We start from the raw sequence: 23,037 nt of genomic DNA, 5'->3' as shown, positions 1-23,037 counted from the left end.
TACTGGGTTTTTGTTTAGATGCAAGTGGTTTTGTAAGAATACATGAATCTGATTTTCATTTTCTGTTGCACTGTTAGTTTGATTTGTGTAACTTGAGTGGCTGAAATGTGCTTATAAAATAACATATTACCAGTCACTGAAACCATAAGACCAGTATAAAAGGTTATGGTAATAAAAGGTCAACTCTCCACGTTAATGCTATATATGTAATTTGGGTTCCTGAATTTGGCAGCAATAGGTAAAGCTGACAAATTCAATTCATATTTTTCATACATAATGTAACTGTACAATTTAAACGAATAGCATTACTAAACCAACACAGCTTTGTTATAGCTCACACTGCAGATGAATACAGAACCCAGACAAGGAGAAAAAATGTATATGAGTATTTTTTTCACAATTCAATTGTATAAAGTAATTTTTCATTATTTTTTATTTTTTTATATATAATATGCCACTGTCATGAATACAATTTAGGAACAACTTATTTATGGCCGATTTGCATAGCAATGCATTCCAACCGCATTCCGGGCAGAGCATTCTATAAGGGAGGGAAAACGGAATCTAACGTAGCAAGCTAAGCAGGCAGGGGCAGAAGCCTTGGATAACAGCAATGGAAGACTCGTCACCTCCAGGAACTCTTGACTCTCCGTTGGGACTCGCAGAATAAACCTTCGTACAACAGGCAGCCTTCTCTGATGGTAAAGAGCAGCACTGCACCTCCCCTCGCGCCACTCCACACGCAGGGCTTCCACTGTTGGGAGACGCAGTGATTACAGAGGACTAGAAGTATAGGCAGAGGACAGGACACCCAGTGGAATGGGCATAGTGAAGACTTGTTAAAGTGTAGCTATTAAAATAAATAAATGATGTGCCTACAATACTTCAATGTGCCTACGGTGCTTCTGTTTCCAAATATGCCTTTTTGGTTCTTGTGGAAAATGTGTAGTGGTCCAGTGTTTTAAAGTATGCTGTATGTGTACCAGAGCAAGACATTAGGCAGATAACATCTACAGGGATCTTACACAACTATTGACTTATTTCAAGGGATAGGAAGACATTATGATCTACACTAGATGCATCAGAATTTTGATAAGTATTCATAGTGGAATCCAATTGTGAGACAAATGACCAACAGCCCAATTAGTAAAGTCCTTGAGATTTTGCCAATCTTTTAAATTCTCTTTGGAGTAAAAACACTACACGATTACTTTGTTATCGTGATGAATATTATTAGAAATGGTCAGACCTTAAACAGATTTTGCTGATATTGGGATCACTCGTTGAATTTAGAGACACAAAGAAAGAATTGGGCAAAAGAAAAGGAGGTTTATGATGCAACAGAAAGCTGAAGTGACACTGAATTCTTCTCCAAAGACAAAAGAAAACTAAATAAGACAACTTTGGAAAACAATGACATTCTGTACAAAGGTTTTGACAATATAACTGAACTACATTCATGGGAAAGACCTGCAGAGCGGTTCTACTGGTGAAGAGTTGGGTTTGCTGCCATCGATTTTGACACTTTTGCTTCCTCTGAGATTAAAGGAATAATTCAGTTTTCAATTCTCCTAAAATATGTTAATAACTTGAATTGGGTTATATTTCTAGAACTACAAAGCTATTAGTCCACAATGCTATTCTGTTCTAGACACAACGAATAGCATGCAACAGTGCTCAGGTCTATTCCTTGTGTTAGGACAAACAGAATGCAGAACAGTCAAAATGATAGAGCAGTCTCTTGAAGTGCTGCAATGAAAGTCGTATCACAGGGAAAAGAAGAAACAGTTAGAACAGCAGGCAAGCAATGTAGCAGTTTGGCACTCTGTCAGAAGTAATGTACAGGAGGTGGGATGCCCTCCTTTTGGTCCCCATTTACATAGGTAACAGGAACTGTGCCACTACTATCACAGAAAATTAACAGATTATTCAGTCCACATAGCAAACATGGTCATCACATTGTTCAAGAAGAAACCAATGCTCTTATGCATCTACTCTGGCTCTTGATCACTGGAACACAATGAGAACTAGTTTTCCACCTCTAAAACGTTGCGGATATATGGACCTAAACTGCTTAAAGTTGATGGGCTCTGGCAGGTTATTAACTTTTTCACCACACAGCTTGAGAAACTAGCCAACTCAATCTTGCTCCACAGTCAGCTAGAACATATAAATCTTTATATTCAACTTATATAATCACCCCTTCAAACCTTCATTGGCTTACAAAAACAAAACAAAAAATAATTGATTCATGAACAGTTCTAAAAATGTTATAAGGCACCATCAATATGCTTTCGGATTTCCTATTACAAAGATATAATAGGTTGATTACTAAGAAAACAGAATTTATTCCCTTCAACGTCAGCAACTGTTGACGTTCCAAACGGTATGAACTACATCTCCCATGATGCTTTGTCAGTAGTTTACATCACCTGGAATGGCAGGGACTAGCGTCTGCTGCCTGACATCACTGCGGTGGCTATAGATTTTTTTAATTGTTCTATGCTTCAATGCAATAAACAAAAAAATGTTTTGAATCTTGCACAAAACACGACCTTTGGATTATATTCCATTTGCTTAACAATAATTGCCACGAGTATCCTTTTACAATGAAAAATGTGTGTGTTATAACATAATAATTAAACTGCTAAGGTGCACTTTAGGTCTCACACACCTAACACAGTGATTATGTGCACTGGCGTTTACTGGCATGATTGAATTAAAGCTCTTACCTTTGTTTGGGGACAATATCTATCAGTCGTCTGTTTGTTTTTCCTTTGTATCCACGCTCTAATTATTCCCTAAACCTCTCCATACATAACCAGATTGCCATCATTACCTGTTTTTCTTTTATTTGATCCGCTTCATAGGATACCAGTAAAGGTGAGAGAAAACTAAAATATTATTCTTTGTTCTGCACTCCAATTAACAGAGACTCTTACAAAATCCCAAAAAAAAGAGTCTTGAAAATGTGAAGATATTTTTCTAAAATAAACAAAGTGGCCAATTCAAACAACACCTTCCAAAACAGAACCGAATGATAAATGGTCACTAGGTTAAGATCCAATTAGATCAGACACAGCATAAATGAGATAGGATAGCTGTCTGCAACAAAGTTAAATCCTAGGTTAACAGGTTTTGTTATTGTGTATTGAGGGGCTAGTAAAAATGTCATATATTATCCTGGAAATAATGAACATAAATGACAGTTAATACATATAAATATATCATTTTAACTAGCCACCTAAAAATCCACATTTGACTACACGTGACATTAATAATCGTATAATGGCAAGAATACAGTTACAGCGAGTTGTAGGCCAGTAACTATAGCATTACCTGGAATAATTAATTCCATTGGCTTTTAGTGGATAGAAAAGAGTCACATCATCTAATTCCACAACCCAATAATCATTAGTAGCACTTGATAACACTGTTTGCAATCGTTCTGAAAGGTTTGATAACACTACATATAAAACCACCACTGATGTGTGCAAACATTTTATATAAACCATCAGTCATAGCTGATAGCCCAGCACACAATCAATAACGTCTGGTAACAGTGCACACAATCAATGTCATTTGGTTAACAGTACAAACAAACCATCAGTTAAGTCAGTGAAGATCTACCTTATTATAACAAGCTTTTGTCTTTGTTGAAAAATACTTTTAAAAAAAATCATTTTTTATTTTACATTTTTATGTGACCCTTCTCATTTTTGCCAAGAGCCCGGGGCACTACTTCTTAATTCAGGAAGAAGGTTCTTGAGTGATGCTCCAATTAACTAGAGGAGCGTACATTCCGTTATTCGAGAGAAGATGTGCGGCAAGTGCAGAACTGTGACAGGAATCTGCTGTGGATGAAGTAAAGTGCAGGTGATAAAGTGCCACTTTACCTCATGTTTACATATAATAGATGCACTGAAAAACAATCTGAGCTTCATGTTTGCAATATACATTGCAGTTTATATGTATTTACACGGTGACACACGTTTTGTTTTGGCTATGTACTAGAGAACTTTGGGTTTTAACTGTTAATAAGAGAACAAAGTTCAGACTGCAAACTTTAACAAGACAACAGTCATGAGAACCACTACAGGTTAATAGATAAAACTGTTGCATTGCCAGTAGTGGCGTACAGTGCCTTGCAAAAGTATTCACCCCCCCTTGACTTTTTACCTATTTTGTTACATTACAGCCTTAAGTCCAATGTTTTATTATCTGAATTTTATGTGATGGATCAGAACACAATAGTCTAAGTTAGTGAAGTGAAATGAGAAAAATATATACATAAAACTATTTTTTAGAAATAAAAAACAGAAAATTGGCATGTGCGTATGTATTCACCCCCTTTGTTATGAAGCCCATAAAAAGCTCTGGTGCAACCAATTACCTTCAGAAGTCCCATAATTAGTGAAATAATGTCCACCTGTGTGCAATCTAAGTGTCACATGATCTGTCATTACATATACACACCTTTTTTGAAAGGTCCCAGAGGCTGCAACACCTAAGCAAGAGGCACCACTAACCAAACACTGCCATGAAGACCAAGGAACTCCCCAAACAAGTAAGGGACAATGTTGTTGCGAAGTACAGGTCAGGGTTAGGTTATAAAAAAATATCCAAATCTTTGATGATCCCCAGGAGCACCATCAAATCTATCATAACCAAATTGAAAAAAACATGGCACAACAGCAAACCTGCCAAGAGACGGCCGCTCACCAAAACTCACGGACCGGGCAAGGAGGGCATTAATCAGAGAGGCAGCACAGAGACCTATGGTAAACCTGGAGGAACTGCAGAGTTCCACAGCAGAGACTGAAGTATCTGTACATAGGAAGTCAATAAGCCGTACGCTCCATAAAGTTGGGCTTTATGGCAGAGTGGCCAGAAGAAAGCCATTACTTTCAGCAAAAAACAAAATGGCACCTTTTGAGTTTGTGAAAAGGCATGTGGGAGACTCCCAAAATGTATGGAGGAAGGTGCTCTGGTCTGATGAGACTAAAATTTAACTTTTCGGCCATCAAAGAAAACGCTATGTCTGGCGCAAACCCACCACATCGCATCACCCAAAGAACACCATCCCCACAGGGAAACATGGTGGTGGCAGCATCATACTGCTGTGGGGATGTTTTTAAGCAGCCGTGACTGGGAAACTGGTCAGAGTTGAGGGAAAGATGGATGGTGCTAAATACAGGGATATTCTTGAGCAAAACCTGTACCCCTCTGTGCGTAATTTGAGGCTAGGACGGAGGTTCACCTTCCAGCAGGACAATGACCCCAAACACACTGCTAAAGCAACACTTGAGTGGTTTAAGGGGAAACATGTAAATGTATTGGAATGGCCTAGTCAAAGCCCAGACCTAAATCCAATAGAAAATCTGTGGTCAGACTTAAAGATTGCTGTTCACAAGCGCAAACCATCCAACTTGAAGGAGCTGGAGCAGTTTTGCAAGGAGGAATGGGCAAAAATCCCAGTGGTAAGATGTGGCAAGCTTATAGATACTTATCCAAAGCGACTTGGAGCTGTGATTGCCGCAAAAGGAGGCTCTACAAAGTATTGACTTTAGGGGAGTGAATAGTTATGCACAGTGACTTTTTCTGTTATTTTGTCCTATTTGTTGTTTGCTTCACAATAAAAAAAAATTTTAAAAAAATTATTCAAAGTTGTGGGCATGTTCAGTAAATTAAATGATGCAAATCCTCAAACAATCCATGTTAATTCCAGGTTGCGAGGCAACAAAACACGAAAAATGCCAAGGGGGCTGAATACTTTTGCAAGGCCCTGTATATTCAGAGATGATGGTTAGAGAGAAAAAGAAGTAATAGATGAAAACATTTGACAGATTTAATACATAGCTCCAAAGCTTCTGTGAATATTAGATGTAAAACTGCGGCAAAAAATTGATAAACCTCCCCCATAATGTTTTATTACGTATGTGATCACTGTATTGTACAGCCATCAGACGGCCACTAGATGTGCTTCCTGTCTCAGTGCTGCGCAGTGTGCAGCACTGGCGTTCAGCTTCTCGACACTTAACATGGAGATGATGAACTCTATAGAGATGCATTGATTCAATCCATCTCAATGAGGAGATGCTGATTGGTGCATCATAGCATTTTAACGCGCATGCGCAATTGCCTCCCAGTGCATTGGATTGCCTGATATCATCAAGATTGATGATCCCAGCCATGAAGAGCAAGACGGGGCCAGCCGCGGGAAACTTGCTGGAGTGGGAGAAAACGTGAGTAAAATTACCTTATTATTGTGATCGGAGGGGGGGACGGTTACCTAAATAGTTAAACACAATAAATTCCTGACATTATAGTGTTACTTTAGTTTGAGGATATTTACATCCATAAACACTGAGCTAAGCATTATTTTACACAAAGAACCTCCATTTTTAGTGAGAAATAAATAATTTGACAATAGTCTGGTCAGGAGTGTGTTCTCGCACCATTAGTTCAGTAATAACAAGTCTAGATGTGATCCTAAATGTGGAATTTAAACATTTGGAAGTTGTTACTGCTGTCTCCCAACATGTAATCAAGTGTCAATGCCCATAAAACAGAATGTAAGAAACCTGAAAATAGTACAATACAGTGATCACATACGTAATAAAACATTATGGGGGAGGTTTAGCAATTTTCCCCCGCAGTTTTACATCTAATATTCACAGAAGCTTTGGAGCAATGTATTAAATTAAAACAATTCAATGATGCTTAGTCATCTAGGTAAAATTTAACCTTATCAAAAATAAGTTTTTAGCTTTAAAACAAATATTATTTTAGTTGTCAGCTGTTTGTATATATCCTATAGGTTGTAAGCTCGTTTAACCCCTTAAGGACACATGACATGTGTGGCATGTCATGATTCCCTTTTATTCTAGAAGTTTGGTCCTTAAGGACCAAACTTCTGGAATAAAAGGGAATCATGACATCTCACACGTCATGTGTCCTTAAGGGGTTAAGCAGGGTCCTCTTCAACCTATCATTCCTGTAAGTTTTCTTGTAATTGTCCTATTTGTAGTTAAATTCATAATATTGTAAAGCGCTACGGAATCTGTTGGCACTATATAAATGGCAATAATAATAATAATATATACTTGTATATTAAAGGACATAGTGCTCTTACGTAATACATGAAAATGTTCTGTACTCCCATATCCTGTGTGCGAGGTGATTCATACTGGAGTGTGCTTCAAGAAAAAACAAAAACAGTGCCCAGAGACTCTATACATTATAATAAAGCTACGTTCCTGGTACAAGAAGGGACCACACTAAAATGTATCTATACTGCCACAGTGATCTCCACACATACACAACACACTTAAACAAATCTGTCATGGACATAATGACAACCATATATTGGAAATCCTTTAAAGATTAGAGAAAACATGTGGCATGCTGCTACTGCAGGTACCATACAAGGTGCTACAGATGTTGGCGACTTGGCGTGCCAGCTACAGCCACCTACACCTGACAGTGTCAGTTACATGCCCATGATAGTATCACAGTCTGTGCAATGTCATCAGTGTCCAGCTGATCCCATTGTGAAACTGAAACACAAAGAAAGATAAGTAGATGGGAATGCAGACCAAGGACATACAGACCAGAAACCTATTAATTAGCATTAATGACAAAAAGTGAGGAAACGATATGGGTTAGCACCTAGTCAACTGTTACAGCTCAAAGAGGAGATTAAGCATAATACAGACCCTATGGAGCTAAGAGGATTTCCATCCCAGAAAAGGGCAAATGGGATCTGGCTTATTACAACCAGACAAGGCCTGACAATGGTGAATACAGCACACTAGTCCCAAAAGAACATCCTCCAAACCCCAATGAGTGGGGTGATTAGAAACCATATTATTGGGACGGGTCATATTTTGCTGCTCTACAACACATTCTACCATGTGCAGAGAAACATAGAAACATAGAAAAATAGAATGTGACGGCAGATAAGAACCATTCGGCCCATCTAGTCTGCCCAATTTTCTAAATACTTTCATTAGTCCCTGGCCTTATCTTATAGTTAGGATAGCCTTATGCCTATCCCACGCATGCTTAAACTCCTTTACTGTGTTAACCTCTACCACTTCAGATGGAAGGTTATTCCATGCATCCACTACCCTCTCAGTAAAGTAATACTTCTTGGTTTTATTTTGAAACCTTTGCCCCTCTAATTTAAGACTATGTCCTCTTGTTGTGGTAGTTTTTCTTCTTTTAAATATAGTCTCCTCCTTTACTGTGTTGATTCCCTTTATGTATTTAAATGGTTCTATCATATCCCCCCCTGTCTCGTCTTTCCTCCAAGCTATACATGTTAAGATCCTTTAACCTTTCCTGGTAAGTTTTATCCTTCAATCCATGAACCAGTTTAGTAGCCCTTCTTTGAACTCTCTCTAAGGTATCAATATCCTTCTGAAGATATGGTCTCCAGTACTGTGTACAGTACTCCAAGTGAGGTCTCACCAGTGTTCTGTACAATGGCATGAGCAATTCCCTCTTTCTACTGCTAATACCTCTCCCTATACAACCAAGCATTCTGCTAGCATTTCCTGCTGCTCTATTACATTGTCTACCTACCTTAAAGTCATCAGAAATAATCACCCCTAAATCCCTTTCCTCAGATGTTGAGATTAGGAGTCTATCAAATATTCAGTACTCTGCCTTTGGGCTTTTACGTCCAAGATGCATTATCTTGCACTTATCCACATTAAATGTCAGTTGCCACAACTCTGACCATTTTTCTAGTTTACCTAAATCATTTGCCATTTGGCTTATCCCTCCTGGAACATCAACCCTGTTACATATCTTAGTATCATCCGCAAAAATACACACCTTACCATCAAGACCTTCTGCAATATCACTAATAAAAATATTAAAGAGAATGGGTCCAAGTACAGATCCCTGAGGTACCCCACTGTTGACAAGCCCAAGCTTCGAATATACTCCATTGACTACAACCCTCTGTTGCCTGTCACTCAGCCACTGCCTTACCCATTCAACAATATTGGAATCCAAACTCGAAGATTGTAGTTTATTGATAAGCCTTCTAAGTGCAGCAGTGTCAAAAGCCTTACTGAAATCTAGGTAAGCAATGTCTACTGCACCACCCTGATCTATAATTTTAGTTACCCAATCAAAAAAATCAATAAGATTAGTTTGGCATGATCTCCCTGAAGTAAACCCATGTTGTCTCTGATCTTGAAATCCATGTGTTCCTATCCTTTAACATGGTTTCCATCACTTTCCCCACTACTGAAGTAAGGCTTACTGGCCTATAGTTGCCCGACTCCTCCCTATTACCTTTCTTGTGAATGGGCACAACATTCGCTAACTTCCAATCTTCTGGGACTACTCCGTTAACAATGATTGCTTAAATAAATCTGTTAATGGTTTTGCTAGTACACCACTAAGCTCTTTTAATAGCTTTGGGTGTATTCCATCAGGTCCCATTGACTTATTTGTCTTTACTTTTGACAGTTGAAATAGAACCTCTTCCTCTGTAAACTCATGTGTAATAAATGACTCATTTATCGTTTTTCTTAACTGAGCCCCTTTCCTTCATTTTCATCTGTAAATACCGAACAAAAATATTCATTGAGGCAGTCAGCTAGACCTTTATCCTCATCTACATACCTTCCTTCTTTTGTTTTTAATCTAACTAATCCTTGTTTTACTTTTCTTTTCTCATTTATGTATCTAAAAAAAGTTTTGTCCCCCTTTTTTACTGACTGTGCTATTTTCTCTTCTGTGTGTGATTTGGAAGCTCTTATAACTTGCATAGCCTCTTTCTGCCTAATCTTATAGGCCATTCTGTCTTCCCATAGTGTATAGTGTATAGTGTATAGACCAGTGTATAGTGTGTACACTAATTGATGTGGAATAACAGAGCAGATAAATAAATAAAGTGGTGTGAATGGCTCTAAAAAAATGCATAATGTCGGTTTTAGCAGCACACATTATCTATATACAATGCTATCCATACATTATACCAGGGATGCACAAAATCTATATGTTGTAGAACTACAACTCCCATGGTGCTTTGTATGCCTTTAGAATGCTTTTAGAATGACAAAGTATCATGGAAATTGTAGTTTTAAAATATCTGGGGATTTACCTTTTGGCCAACCCTGCACTATACTATCAAACACATAATTTAGCTTCATCCTATTTTTCATATACATAAAAAAAAGTAATAACACAAATGTATATATATATATATATATATATATATATATTTATTTATTTAATTGGTTTCTTGGATATATGTGTGTATATTCATTACTGGTGAATCACCACCCAAGTAGCTAAATAAGTGTAACACTGACAGGATTCTCAAAGAATAATCAGAATTGTGTGCACCGTTGGTTATTAATGTGAGTAAGCTGCAGGTGGTTACTGAAGGCTTGAAGGACATTTATAGACCTGAAAGGTTATTCCAATTCATGATGTCATTGCAAGAACAAATAAACACGCTGCCATATCAAGCCTGGTGTCTGTTTTTTTATTTAATTTTTTTAAATTTTCTGTGACGTGAATATTTATACCGTTGCAAAAGCAAGGAAAAATAATAAAATGTTTCATAATGCAACTCTATCAAACAGCCACTGCATGTCACATATTGTAAATAAGCAGACGGTATGGTGTGTACACCTGGCAATCTATCTTCATGTCTGGGTACATTGCAAACAGCTAGTTAGGTCTGACAGCATTGTGCAACTGATCTGCAGCAGTGAAAGCTCCATGACCATAAATCATCATTAATGTCTAGCAGCAGCATACAGGAACATCCAGGACATTTGGATAGCTTGCAATTTGTTTAATATTTACTGAAACAGTATCCACAAGTTATGCCAGAACAGAGTGCACAAACCCATCATTTGGTAAATAAAATATTCCTACCACCAGTATAACACTAAAGCAGGGAAGCCTTTTAGGTTGACTGAGCATCATGAGAAATGCTTAAATCACAAACTAATTATACAAAGAGAGGGGGTTGACGTGCCACTGTCTACCCCCACCTCCCAAATACTGACATGGGGCCCCCAGTCGGCTAACCACCTTCCATTAAAATTAAAAACCCTACCTACCATCCTCACCCCAATATTTAGCAGATATGCCTCTATCTGCCATGTGGTGCTGGCCAGCTGCCACATATTAACCATCACACCGACGAGAGGTTTTTTTTTTTTTTACTATTTGTCTGCAGGCTGTTAGTGCTGCCGATGGGCAAATAGAACTATCATTCACTTGCAAAAAAAACATGTAAACGATAATTTGAGAAAGTTTGGTTTCGAATTTAATTAAAACCGGTGCTTTGTGAATATTTAGAATGCAAAAGCACTGATTTTAATCCGGACCCCGAATGCATCTGATCGATTGCTGCATATTTGCGAACCTCCGTCCTAGCCTCAAATCACGCACACAGGCAATCTTCGGCACTCAAGATGTTGTGAACTACATAGCACCTTATTCTTTTCCAGCATTGAGGCTACAAGAGCATTATTGAAGATGTAGTTCACAATATCTGCAGTGGTGAAGGGTGCCTACCCCTGATTTAGTAAATAACGAGTGTCGTGTTCACTGAGTGACCTGGAACTTATTCTTTCACATAATGTGTGGTACAATGAGAGTTTTTCTAATAAATCAAGCTTCTTTGCCAACTTCACTCCTTACCCGTCCTGTGCGATAGAGGTTTATTTAGTAAATTCAATGGTCAACTAAACCCTATAATATCTCTATACTGTCTGTTTTATGTCTATAATATGTCCGTAATGTCTGTTATATGTCTATAATATGTCTATACTGTCTGTTATACATCTATAATATGTATTTTATACATCTATAATATGTCTATACTCTCTGTTATTCAAGTACCTAGTATTGTGCTTGGCTGCAGTTGTGTGGAGAGCACCGCAAAGCAGCAGTCTTGAGTGGTCAACTGTTAGTCAGGGCTACAACAACCCTTAAAGGAGCAATATAGTGTTTGGAATTCAAAAATATATTCCTGAAACTATAGTGTTGGGCTAGTTGCTTAGATCACTGGACCCCCTCTCTGTGGAGTAAAAAGGTTGTTTTATTCACCTTTTCTCCATCGCCATGCTATTCTTGCCTTGGCTGGCCAACCACCATGGCTGAGATCATCAATCTTGATGATCTCAGCCTATCCAATGATTTCCCAAAGGAAAGCATTGGGAGGCTTTTGCTTATGCACGGCAATACACCATGTTGTGCCAATCAGCATCTCTTCACCACTCAATATCGCCTAGTTTCTCATCACTGACTGTCTCCAATTTGAATCAATGCATCTCTATGGGAAGCGTTCAGTATCTCTGTGCATAGCGTGGAGATGCTGACTGTATGTGCTGCACACAGTTCAGCACTGAACTAAGAAGTACATCTGAATGACTGCCACTAGAGCTGTCCCAGGCAGCAATGTAAACACTGCCTTTTCTCTAAAAAAAACAGTGTTTACATTGCTGAGCCTGCATGGACATACTACAGACAACACTAAAATCCAAACCAAAAAAATAAGTGTGCTGTTTTGGTTTGGATTTTAATGTTGGGTGTTAGGAGCTGATACACTTATAGGTGCTGCTTTACTAAATAAGGTTAAATATCATTATAAGCGCCTTTTTTTCACTTGTTTTTTTGTTGTTCTACAGACAACACTACATTAAACCTTAGTGGTTCTGGTGACTATAGTGTCCCTTTTAAACACAGCTAGAGCGAGGGGTCCAATCAACATATTTAGGGGAGATGAACTTAGTAACAGGTTTTGCAGAGCCACCTACAAACCGAGTTAACATACCGTAGTCGAAATCTTAGATGTTTTATATATTTATTACTTTTGTTTCATTTACAGAATTTAAATTTTGTTTCCAATTTAGCTGTGGCCAACCCATCCAATGTAACTGTTGGTCAACAAAAATAAGTGGTGATCTTGTCTTACTTCTAGACAGAATATAGACATTTAGAAAGTCAACAAATACACTGAATGACTTGTAGCCTTCTAAGGTTCAAATGGGCAAACTGGTCATTGCTGTATCTATTATTATAACCATCATCTTCCATCTTTCCTTCAAATGTTTACTTATCTTTATTTTCCAACACGTGAAGACACTTGGAGATATGTTGCTGTTTGCACTGTTGCATTGAGGTTTTGTGGTTTACAGTTCTTGGCTATTATTTTATTTAGCTTTTATCAGACTCTGCTGAGATGATGTATTCAAACAATAAATCACCTCCATTTATTTGGTCTGCTGTGGACAAATGTGGAACCTCTGCATCATCACACATAAAAAGGAGCTGATATGAGAGCAGACAGTGTTATTTTGTTATTATGAGAATCTGCCCAGAAGCAAATTGATGCAATGGATGAGGAACATAATGCCAAGATAGTCTGGCTAACTCAATAAATGGATGCCAAAGGCTCACTGAAATGAAGAGCACAATAGTTGGACCATAGGAAATAGTTGACACAGGTGACCACGCAAGCTACAAAATACATAAATAAATAAAATGCTGCTTTTTGTTTCAAACAGCTTCCCAAGAATGTCTCATCGCCAGAGGTAGAATATATAATGGAACTTCTCCTGGCATGACGCAGCTGCAGCAATTGGAGGTATTTGGAAAAGAGCTCTCTAGAGGTAGGGTAAGCAATGGAGGTAGAGGGAACCAATGAAGGGAAGCAGAAAGGGTGGAACTTTAAAAAAAAAGCAGCAGAAAGAAAGGAAAGCAAGAAAGGATGAACGGGGAAAGGAGGGAGGGCTAAATAATAGGGGGAGGGGTCATCTATAATAAACAGGGTAAAAAAGAGACAGATTAAATAAATAACAGAGATTGCTGCCACTAAAGGGCAATAAAGACAGGAGAGATGTTATAAATAGAGAATGGAAACAGCTGTAATAAAAAGGGTGAAATGGGCCAGATGGCGTGAAGGTGGAAAGGTAGACTGCTGTGAAGGGGGTAATATCAAAACAGATGCTACAAGCAAGGGGCCATTGGAAAGAGTTGGACTAGCTGTGTTACAGGGAGGTTAATGGTAATTTGACACTAGACACTTCCAGGAAATCCCTAGATTTCTGCAATCTCTGTAGCATCCTGTGTAAGTGGGTAAATTATTTTGGTCAGTTACTGCTCTCCTATTGATACATATTGTTCTGTTTGTATAACTAACGCAAAAACTTACTGCACCTTGCCTCTAATGGAATTTAATCTGTGGCATGCTATGTATACCTCTTTCCAGTGTATCAATAAAATAAACATAAATACAAATGGTAAGAATATTAATACATCAGCTTTCCTGGACACTGGAGATTTATATAATTCCTCGTGTGTTTTCAGATTATCCTTCTGACTGCAGCACAAGAGCTGTTGGCTGAATACATTGGAGAAAATGTGACAAGTTATCAAAAAACTCTCTCACTGCAGCATGCACCCGCCCTCATGTAAAATGATGCATGCCATTGCTTCAGATCAGCTGTGTGCTCAGATGAAGCTCATATCCAAAGATTTGTTTTATAGTTTCAAAAACACTTTAATAGCGCATAATGCAGTAATATGAGCAAGAGGGTAGTGGATGCCTGGAATAGCCTTCCAGCTGAAGTGGTAGAGGTTAACGCAGTAAAGGAGTTTAAGCATGCGTGGGATAGACATAAGGCTATCCTAGTTATAAGATAAGGCCAGGGACTAATGAAAGTATTTAGAAAATTTGGCAGACTAGATGGGCCAAATGGTTCTTATCTGCCGTCACATTCTATGTTTCTATGTAGACTGAAACATGTACCTGGGAAAGAGCTAACCTGGGCAATCACACAATGTTTTTTTTTTAATTTCAGAAAACATTCTAACATTTTATATGGACAAAGAGGGACACTTTAATTTTACGGGTGTGAGTGGCAGTGTGGTCATGTGGGGAGCAAGGGGGAGCTGTTCTGACAAATTTTAAGTGACTTACTAATAACAATTTATGCAACTAAAATGTCATTTAGAACAAGAGCAAAATTTATAATTTGCACAGACCGATTTCTGAATAAATTTATTGTAAATTAAAGACACATTACTATGAGTATTATTGCTGTGGAGCAGTGTTAATTTGGGTGACAAATTTCAATTTAATTTTAGTCATAGTTTTTTTTACTAAATAGGAATTTTAGTTTTAGTCGTATTTTAGTCATCTGAATTGTTTTAGTTTTAGTCTAGTTTTAGTCGTCTAAATCTCCAGTAGATTTTAGTCGACTGTCTATCTCAGGCATGACCTGTGCCACAAGCAGTTCTGGAACTGGGAGACAATGCTCCTTCTCCCAATGCCGCCATCAAGGCCTTAATGCTGGGCATTAAGGCTATTTTTCATGCAGATATAGCACTGGTTAGAGAGAACGTTTCTGCCACCAATTGAATGGTGGCAGTGGAGAAAGGTATGGGGGGCACCAGACTAGCACAAACAGCCACTGATGCTGCACTGGGATCGCTGCAAAAGCAATGTACAGAGCAGCAAGTGCAAGTAGCCAACTTGGAGGACAGGGCTAAGGCACGCAACCTGAATATTCTCGGAGTGCCCAAGTCAGTCTCTGGTACTTAACTCCCCACTACTGCTAGAGGCTTATAGCTACTTTACTGCCACCGAAGCAAGCAAAACACCTGGTGATTGACTCAGATTGCGTGGTTTTCATGGGGGTTGCAAGGTTTTTTTTTTTTTTTTTAATTCTTTATTTTTATTGTGCAAAAGCTTGACAGACATGCACATTTTGCCATGGCAACAAGTACAGGCTTTTCACATGGCATTATACTGTGGCATACAAAGGAACTGCACATTTTTATGTAACTAACAGATTAATACAGGTTGTGTCAGAGAATGGTATGGCTTTAGGCTTGATGAACAGTAGTGTAGGCTGACATTAACTTTGTCATATGGAAACAAATGGTATAACATGCTAAACTCTGATTAACGTTTGCGTGTGGGAGCCACTGGGTACTTATTTTCATACTATGTCGAGGTAACATATTTTCACACAGGAGTAATTGCTAGGCATGGTGTTAGCTGGTTATGAGCAGTAGGTGACATGCTAATTTAGTTGACTGGCGTGTACGCATATTGTAGCCAAATACAATATGAAAATAAAATAATAATTAAAGCACAGTGTCCACTGCCACTAGATGCAGTCCTGAGCTGGTTGCATTAACGGTGTGGCTGCTGCAAGCTGAAAGTTAAACAAGAATAAAAATACTACCAGAAAAATAACCCTGGGGTAACATGTCCATCAGGGAGCATATAGAGAAAGAATGAGCCATTGGGGATTATTGCCTGTCCCCATGCAGCAATTGGGGGTAAGCTTAACATTGGGGGGTTAGATGACACTGCCTGGGACTGCTTAACCGATGCCTGCTGATGGCAGGTTGTTACCCCCAGGGAGCGTAAATCCACCACTATGCAAGTGAGGTCCGCATCGGTTCCAAGCGCCCTTGTGCTCTTGTTCTGCGCTGTCTGACATGCCATCCAGCCTTGTAACCGGGTCTTGTCCTCTGGACCCCCTCAGTGCTCTGGGTTTGCGTTGCCATGTGTCCTTTCTCCAACTGAGTGGTTTGCGCGTTGGTGATTTGCTCCCAACTGAGCGATGTGCAGAAAGGCTGCGGCAAGGTTGTGATGTGGGTGGTCGGTGTTGGCGTGCAGCTGTACGGCTTGGCGTCGGGAGAGTCCGCCGGCGGGCCCGTCGACAAGATGGGCGCGACTCCTTGTGGGTGCTGGGTCGGTAAGTTGCCGTTTTGGCCTCCTTCCCCTTCATAGCAGGTAGATCAGGGTGGGTGGCTTTGTGCTCCATACGTTGCCAGAATTCCTGGCATATTCGATCAAATCGAGCCTCAAAGTGCTCTCTCCAGATCTGGGCCGTGGGGCATGCATGAGGCTGTAGTAGTTGTTGCTCGGCAGCCATTTTGGGCCCAAACTGCAGCCTCCACTTCGACAGACCATCCTTTTGTGGTGAGTTTGTGGAATTCCCCAGTGGGGACCGGGATGACCCCCACCGGTCCAGAGGGGGGGGACGCGGGATACCAGAAGAGCTGCTGCTTGTAGCGGACCCTAGGGCGGGAGATCGGCCGCCTCTCCCAATCCCTAGGCCGCGTTCCTTGCTAGGCCGCATTTATGGAGCGTGGTGTTTCTCGGCTGAGGTTCACAATACAGGTTTCCACATGCCCCCACGCGATCCAGCAGTGAGTTATCTGTGAGCAGGTCTGCTAAATTCCAGATTTTGGCCAGTAATAGCCAATATTGAGCTTGTTTGTGTCAGAGCTCACTGTATACACGTCTTGCTAGCTCGGCTGTCAGGCCCCGCCCCCCTTATCTACTTTTTTAAATTAGTTTTTTAAGGGGCATTTCACTGCCCAAATGTAAAAAAGAAAAAATGATTGTTTAGTAGACATACCCCAATAAAATTATGCATGCATTTAATTATGCTTATTTCATTGAGGTATATATCAACAGTTTGCAAAAGCTGCAGATATCTTGTCTGCAGCCTTTGCAAGCCCTCCTCGTTTTCCCCAGCCCAGACTATATATCTATTTTATAATAATGCCTTGCAGTATATATTAGGACTTCAGTGTGAAGATATTATTGAGTGAGTATTATGTGCAATCATGTAAAATGCTGGGTAAAGTACTCTATAGAAGACAATCAGGTCATTGCAGTTGGAGCAGAAGATTGTGACCTTTCCGCTGGAGGTCATCTTAACAAAGTTCAAAAGCCTGATGAAGCAAGCAGTATTATAATGCAATTGGTTATATACACTAAATTGGGAATTGTGGAGAGTTGATAAGTAGTTGCACATTTTAGGCCAAAATAGTTGAGATGGTAAAGTAAGGAGTTGGATACTTTTTCCATTTCACATGCTTTGCTCTAAAATATGCAATTCCCAAGTTTGGTAGGACAGCCCAGGTTTGAGGGTCCTGTCCAGGATTTTTCCCTAGTGTCTCGTTTTTGTGGTCACCTGGGAACTGTCTCCATGTGCTTTGCATGGTCAATTGGTCATCATTAGACACACTCATGCTATGCTATCAGTAATAAGACCATGCAAAGCGCACAGAAACAGTGCTCCCAGCAATACAATCATTCCCTCTACCCCCCCATCCCAGCTACGGCCTTCACTTCTTCCCGTCCTGGTGCCGCTGGACAGCCAGGTGTTCCTGTTTGGTGGGGGAGTTGATGCATATTGTCATGGGGCTTCTCCTAGGTCACTCGCCAGGTGCTACATATACTCCAAGCTCCCACCACCTTTGATTTTTGAAATCAATCACCATGCTATTATGTATGGTAAGGCCACTTTAATACTGACTATGCTGTAATGTGGCTATGGTCTTATTAATACTCACTTTTACCATTGTGTGATGTGTTGGTGGTGGGTCGGGATACACATGTTTATCGTTAGATGGCACTTGATGCCTTGCAGGTATATTTAAAACTGTTTAACTGTTTGCATCTATTTCTGTAAATTTTTTTTTTTTTTTTTTTTTTTAATAAGCATTTGGGTTACTGAAATGACTCCTTATACTTCCTGGTTCCACATCATACTGCACTACCATTCATGGGCACACATTACCACAGCCACGTAAAGGCCGGGCTAATCTGGTTTGGTCTTCCTTTGTACCAAGTGAGATTGCCCTTAGGGTGATACCTTTTTTTTTTTTTTACTGTTTATTGCCAATATAGGCATTTCCGTGGTTGACTATAGAGTTTTCCCACACAGGTCTGGGATGTATGACTTCTCAGATTGAATCAGGGACACTATTTTCCTGGGGTGGGCTTTGGGGCAGATGAGCCCCAGCGTTTGAATCAGTGCCAATCCTTTTTCCTCATACCTGGTTACCATTACAGTCTTACAAACGAGCAGTAGTTCTGAGACTATTGAATTTGGCTAAATCGATAATCCCAATATTTTGAAGACACTCTTGTACGCCACCACTGGCTAGATGGGTTTTGGAATGATACAAGTTGGACCTTGACAATGCTAACTTTGTGTTATGATGACATGTACATTGAAGGGCTTTACAGCATTGGATGCTTTATTACAGAAATTTTGAGCAGATTATTAATTGATTGGGTCTTGATTCTTACTTATATTGTTCAGTTATGATGTACTAATTGTTGGGCCTAGTGAAGTTGTCCAGTGGTCTCCTTGTGGTGAATGATCTCTTCCTCAGAAGCTCACTTTAGGGGAATGTTCTCATTTGGTGGTCGAAACAGCATGAATAATTTGTGAAAAATGCCAGAGCAAAGTAGTGTACCTCTCTTTAAATTAATGATGTAATATAGGGTGTACTGACAAGGTTCTCTTATTTTATGTAAAACTGTTTATGTAAGATGCTCTGTTCATTTTATGATCATTTCTGCTTGAAAGCACTGGTTCTAGTAAAAGCTAGCACTGCCGTGGACACTAATATACTTTTCTCAGCATCTTTTTAAACATAACACAGATCACTACTTTTTTAATTTCTTTTTTCTGTTTATTAGTTTCCGTGTTTAATTGAAAGGAAAATTACAACTAGCAGTTTTAATAAATATCTTGTGTTCTATAAGATCCTCAAAGTTAGAATGTTTCAAATACGGTTGCTGTTTCATTATGGTTGACTGACTCGGATTTAAAATGTTCAATAAAGTCAGCTAAGAAACATAAGACGCATGTGTCAGCATTTTATTTAAGTTTTTGTTTGTTAGTGTGTTTTACTTCAGGTAGTTTTTATTTAAAATATTTTGAGGCATTTTGGAGGTTAGGGAATCCATGGATTGCAGTTAATGTTTAAAATATTGTTTTAATGGGATGCTGAGTTTGTAGGCAGCATTGTCCATTTCATTATTTTAAAATTATTCTAAATTCTTAAAAGAGACAAGTTTGTCAAAAATTGGCAGTCTCAAATTTTGTTCTCCCTGATTCTCTCATATGACTTTGACAACTGAATTTAATTTCCTACTTGCATATTTGCCTTCCAGCCATTAATCCCTTACTGTAATTTGCTGTCAAATCTATATTATCGCATTTTTGATTTGTTGTAGATTTTCAGTATTGATTTGATTGGCAGGTAATTTCTTCCAAGATAATGCCGCACACAGTTACCTCAAATAAGGGTGGCAACTCAGGTAGCCTAATGGGAACTTGTTCATTAGTGATTCATTAGATAGAAGGTATGAATTATCTTGGTATAAAAATTTACATTTTCTAACAGGTTGTATAACCTGCGTAAGTACTTGCAAGTTGTAGTTTTATAGGATGCATGTCAGGCAATTATTTGAGATTATGACCTATGCAAATTTACAGTTAATACAATATAATTGCTGGAATGTTTAGGTGAGAGGGGGTTTGCATGTCAGGCAATTATTTGAGATTATGACCTATGCCAATTTACAGTTAATACAATATAATTGCTGGAATGTTTAGGTGAGAGGGGGGCTTGCTCAATTTTGTGGCTAAACATGGCGACAGCAAAGGTTAACAGACTTGAATCCCTATTTCAATTTCTTTTGTAAATACCGGTTCATTTAATATATACCGAAACCACTGACTTTATGAACTGTTACATTTATGATGAGAGTAAGAACAGAATTAAGTAGGACAATAAGTAAATATTTGATTAGAGATATCAATATTCACACGTGGGGAGAGTAGCCTTCATGAAGGAAAACAGAAAGTTCTGGACATCAGGGACGTCGTTAGTAGCAAAAGAATCACTGACACATAAACCCCAAGCAGATCCTTAATAGTGTACAGTTAGGGATATGAACAGGAAAATAAGGGAGGGCTATGTATTGAAGATAAGGGTAAGATTTGTGAGAAGAAAGTGTGAGATGGCAAGGACAGGGGAAAATATTCTCAAATATTCTTTAAAGTCTGAGAATTTTATCTAATAAAATCACACCTTATTATAAATATTGTCAGACTGGTGGGAGTGAAACAAAAGGCCTTTACACGCATCCACTTATTGCCCCCAAACACTTTTTGTGAAGCACAGTACTTGTGACAGAATCTAGGGAGCAGTTTTTCAAGTACATCTCTGCTGATATTTATATAGCCCACATGAATAAGATTGGGTTAGGCATACTATGTGAACATTAAAGCATGTTTTGAAGGAGTACTGGGGTTTGCGGAATGCAGTGTGTGTGTTTGTGTGTGTGTTTGTTTAGTGGATGCAGTGTGTGTGTTGTGGATGCAGTTTGTGTGTGTGAGTATGGAAGCAGTGTGTGTCTGTGTTAGATAGAGGAAAAAGTGTTTTTTTAAAGGATTACTATAGGGTCAGGAACACAAACATGTATTCCTGACCCTAAAGTGTTAAAACCACCATCTAGCCCCCCTGGGCCGCTCAAGCCTCCATAAATATAACAAAATCTTACTGTATTCAAGCCAGAGGCTGCTGGCTCTGTCATGTCTGCCTCAGAAAAAACAAGCAGTCTGCTGACATCATCAGAAGTGGTAGCCTGATCCAATCACAGTGCTTCCCCATAGGATTGGCTGAGACTGACAAAGAGGCAGATCAGGGGCAGAGCCAGCAGGATTCAAACACAGCCCTGGCCAATCAGCATCTCCTCATACAGATGAATTGAATCAATGAATCTCTATGAGGAAAGTTCAGGGTCTGCATGCAGAGGGAGGAGACACTGAATGTTTGGATGCATTTTAGGCAGCCATGACCCAGGAAGGATCTCTAACAGCTATCTTAGGAGTGGCCAGTGAAGTTATCACTAGGCTGTAATGTAAACACTGCATTTTCTCTGAAAAGACAGTGTTTACAGCAAAAAAGCCTGAAGGTAATGATTCTTCTCACCAGAACAAATTCAATAAGCTGTAGTTGTTCTGGTGACTATAGTGTCCCTTTAATTGTTGGTATTCATTTTATTCCTTCTTCTTTGCCTCTAACCTGTGGTCAGGTAGAGAGGAAATTACACTCACTGGTGGTCCGGTGACACTGTGCAGGCTGCTGTGTAGTGAAGAGGGGATCCTGCACACACCATCTTCAGCTTCCAGCAGCTACTCTCTCCAACTCTCATGAGCCTAGTCTGAATGTCACTCAGAGCATTGCCATGGTAACCCGTGGCAACGCTCTGACAGCCAGGTAGCTCCCAATAGTTAGAGAGAGCTTCGTGAAGCTGAAGACGGTGTGTGCTGGGCCCCCTCTTCACTACATAGGCAACTGGGGGCCCACAGCGTCATATGTATGTAGCAATACCCACTATATATGTATGTGCACATAGGGAATGTGGGCCCGGGCGCCTAGGCTCCGAAGGACTACCAGGTCGTGACAACCGCGATGGTTGTCACGCCCTGATGGCGGCCCTGTAGCACACTAATAATCATTCACCTTACATTAATATCAGCTCTGGATAACAGCACTGCAAACTAATAATCAATTCTGTATGACAATTAATAATAATCATCAATGTTTGATGATACTGGGCTCTAATCCTTTTCAATATCTTATGCACTAATCCCAGCTGTGCCAAATGTCAAGTCACACCAAACAACAAAGGATTTATAAAATAGCATTTTAAATGCAAAGGTCTTCAGAACGTTATCTTAACTCAGTTATCCAGTTTTGTATTAAACTTTGTAGAAACTATTCCTAAACACCCCATGCATTAAAGGACCACTCTAGTGCCAGGAAAGCATACTCGTTTTCCTGGCACTAGAGTGCCCTGAGGGTGCCCCCACCCTCAGGGACCCCCTCCCACCCGGCTCTGGAAATGGGAAAAGGGGTAAAACTTACCTTTTTCCAGCACTGGGCGGGGAGCTCTCCTCCTCCTCTCCGCCTCCGTTCCTCCCCGTCGGCTGAATGCGCACGCGCGGCAAGAGCTGCGCGCGCATTCAGCCGGTCACATAGGAAAGCATTCATAATGCTTTCCTATGGACGCTTGCGTGCTCTCACTGTGATTTTCACAGTGAGAATCACGCAAGCGCCTCTAGCGGCTGTCAGTGAGACAGCCACTAGAGGAAAAAGGGGAAGGCTTAACTAATTGATAAACATAGCAGTTTCTCTGAAACTGCTATGTTT

At 39.6% G+C, this 23,037-nt stretch overlaps 1 protein-coding gene across 3 annotated transcripts in view; it reads right to left on the bottom strand.

The window, feature by feature from the left end:
- FAM131A (family with sequence similarity 131 member A) overlaps positions 1 to 23,037 on the bottom strand; it is a 55,655-nt gene that overhangs the window by 21,219 nt on the left and 11,399 nt on the right. The window contains exon 2 of one of the 3 annotated variants that reach the window (XM_063442891.1): positions 630 to 754. The exons of the other annotated variants lie outside the window; for them this stretch is intronic. Coding sequence (XP_063298961.1) covers positions 630 to 754 — 125 coding nt within the window. The remainder of the gene's footprint in view (positions 1 to 629; positions 755 to 23,037) is intronic. 3 annotated transcript variants of the gene reach the window in all.

This window comes from Pelobates fuscus, chromosome 2, assembly GCF_036172605.1.
Source record: "Pelobates fuscus isolate aPelFus1 chromosome 2, aPelFus1.pri, whole genome shotgun sequence".
NCBI lineage: Eukaryota > Metazoa > Chordata > Amphibia > Anura > Pelobatidae > Pelobates > Pelobates fuscus.
Note: the sequence above shows the minus strand (reverse complement) of the source record. Positions and strands in the feature narration are given on the sequence as shown.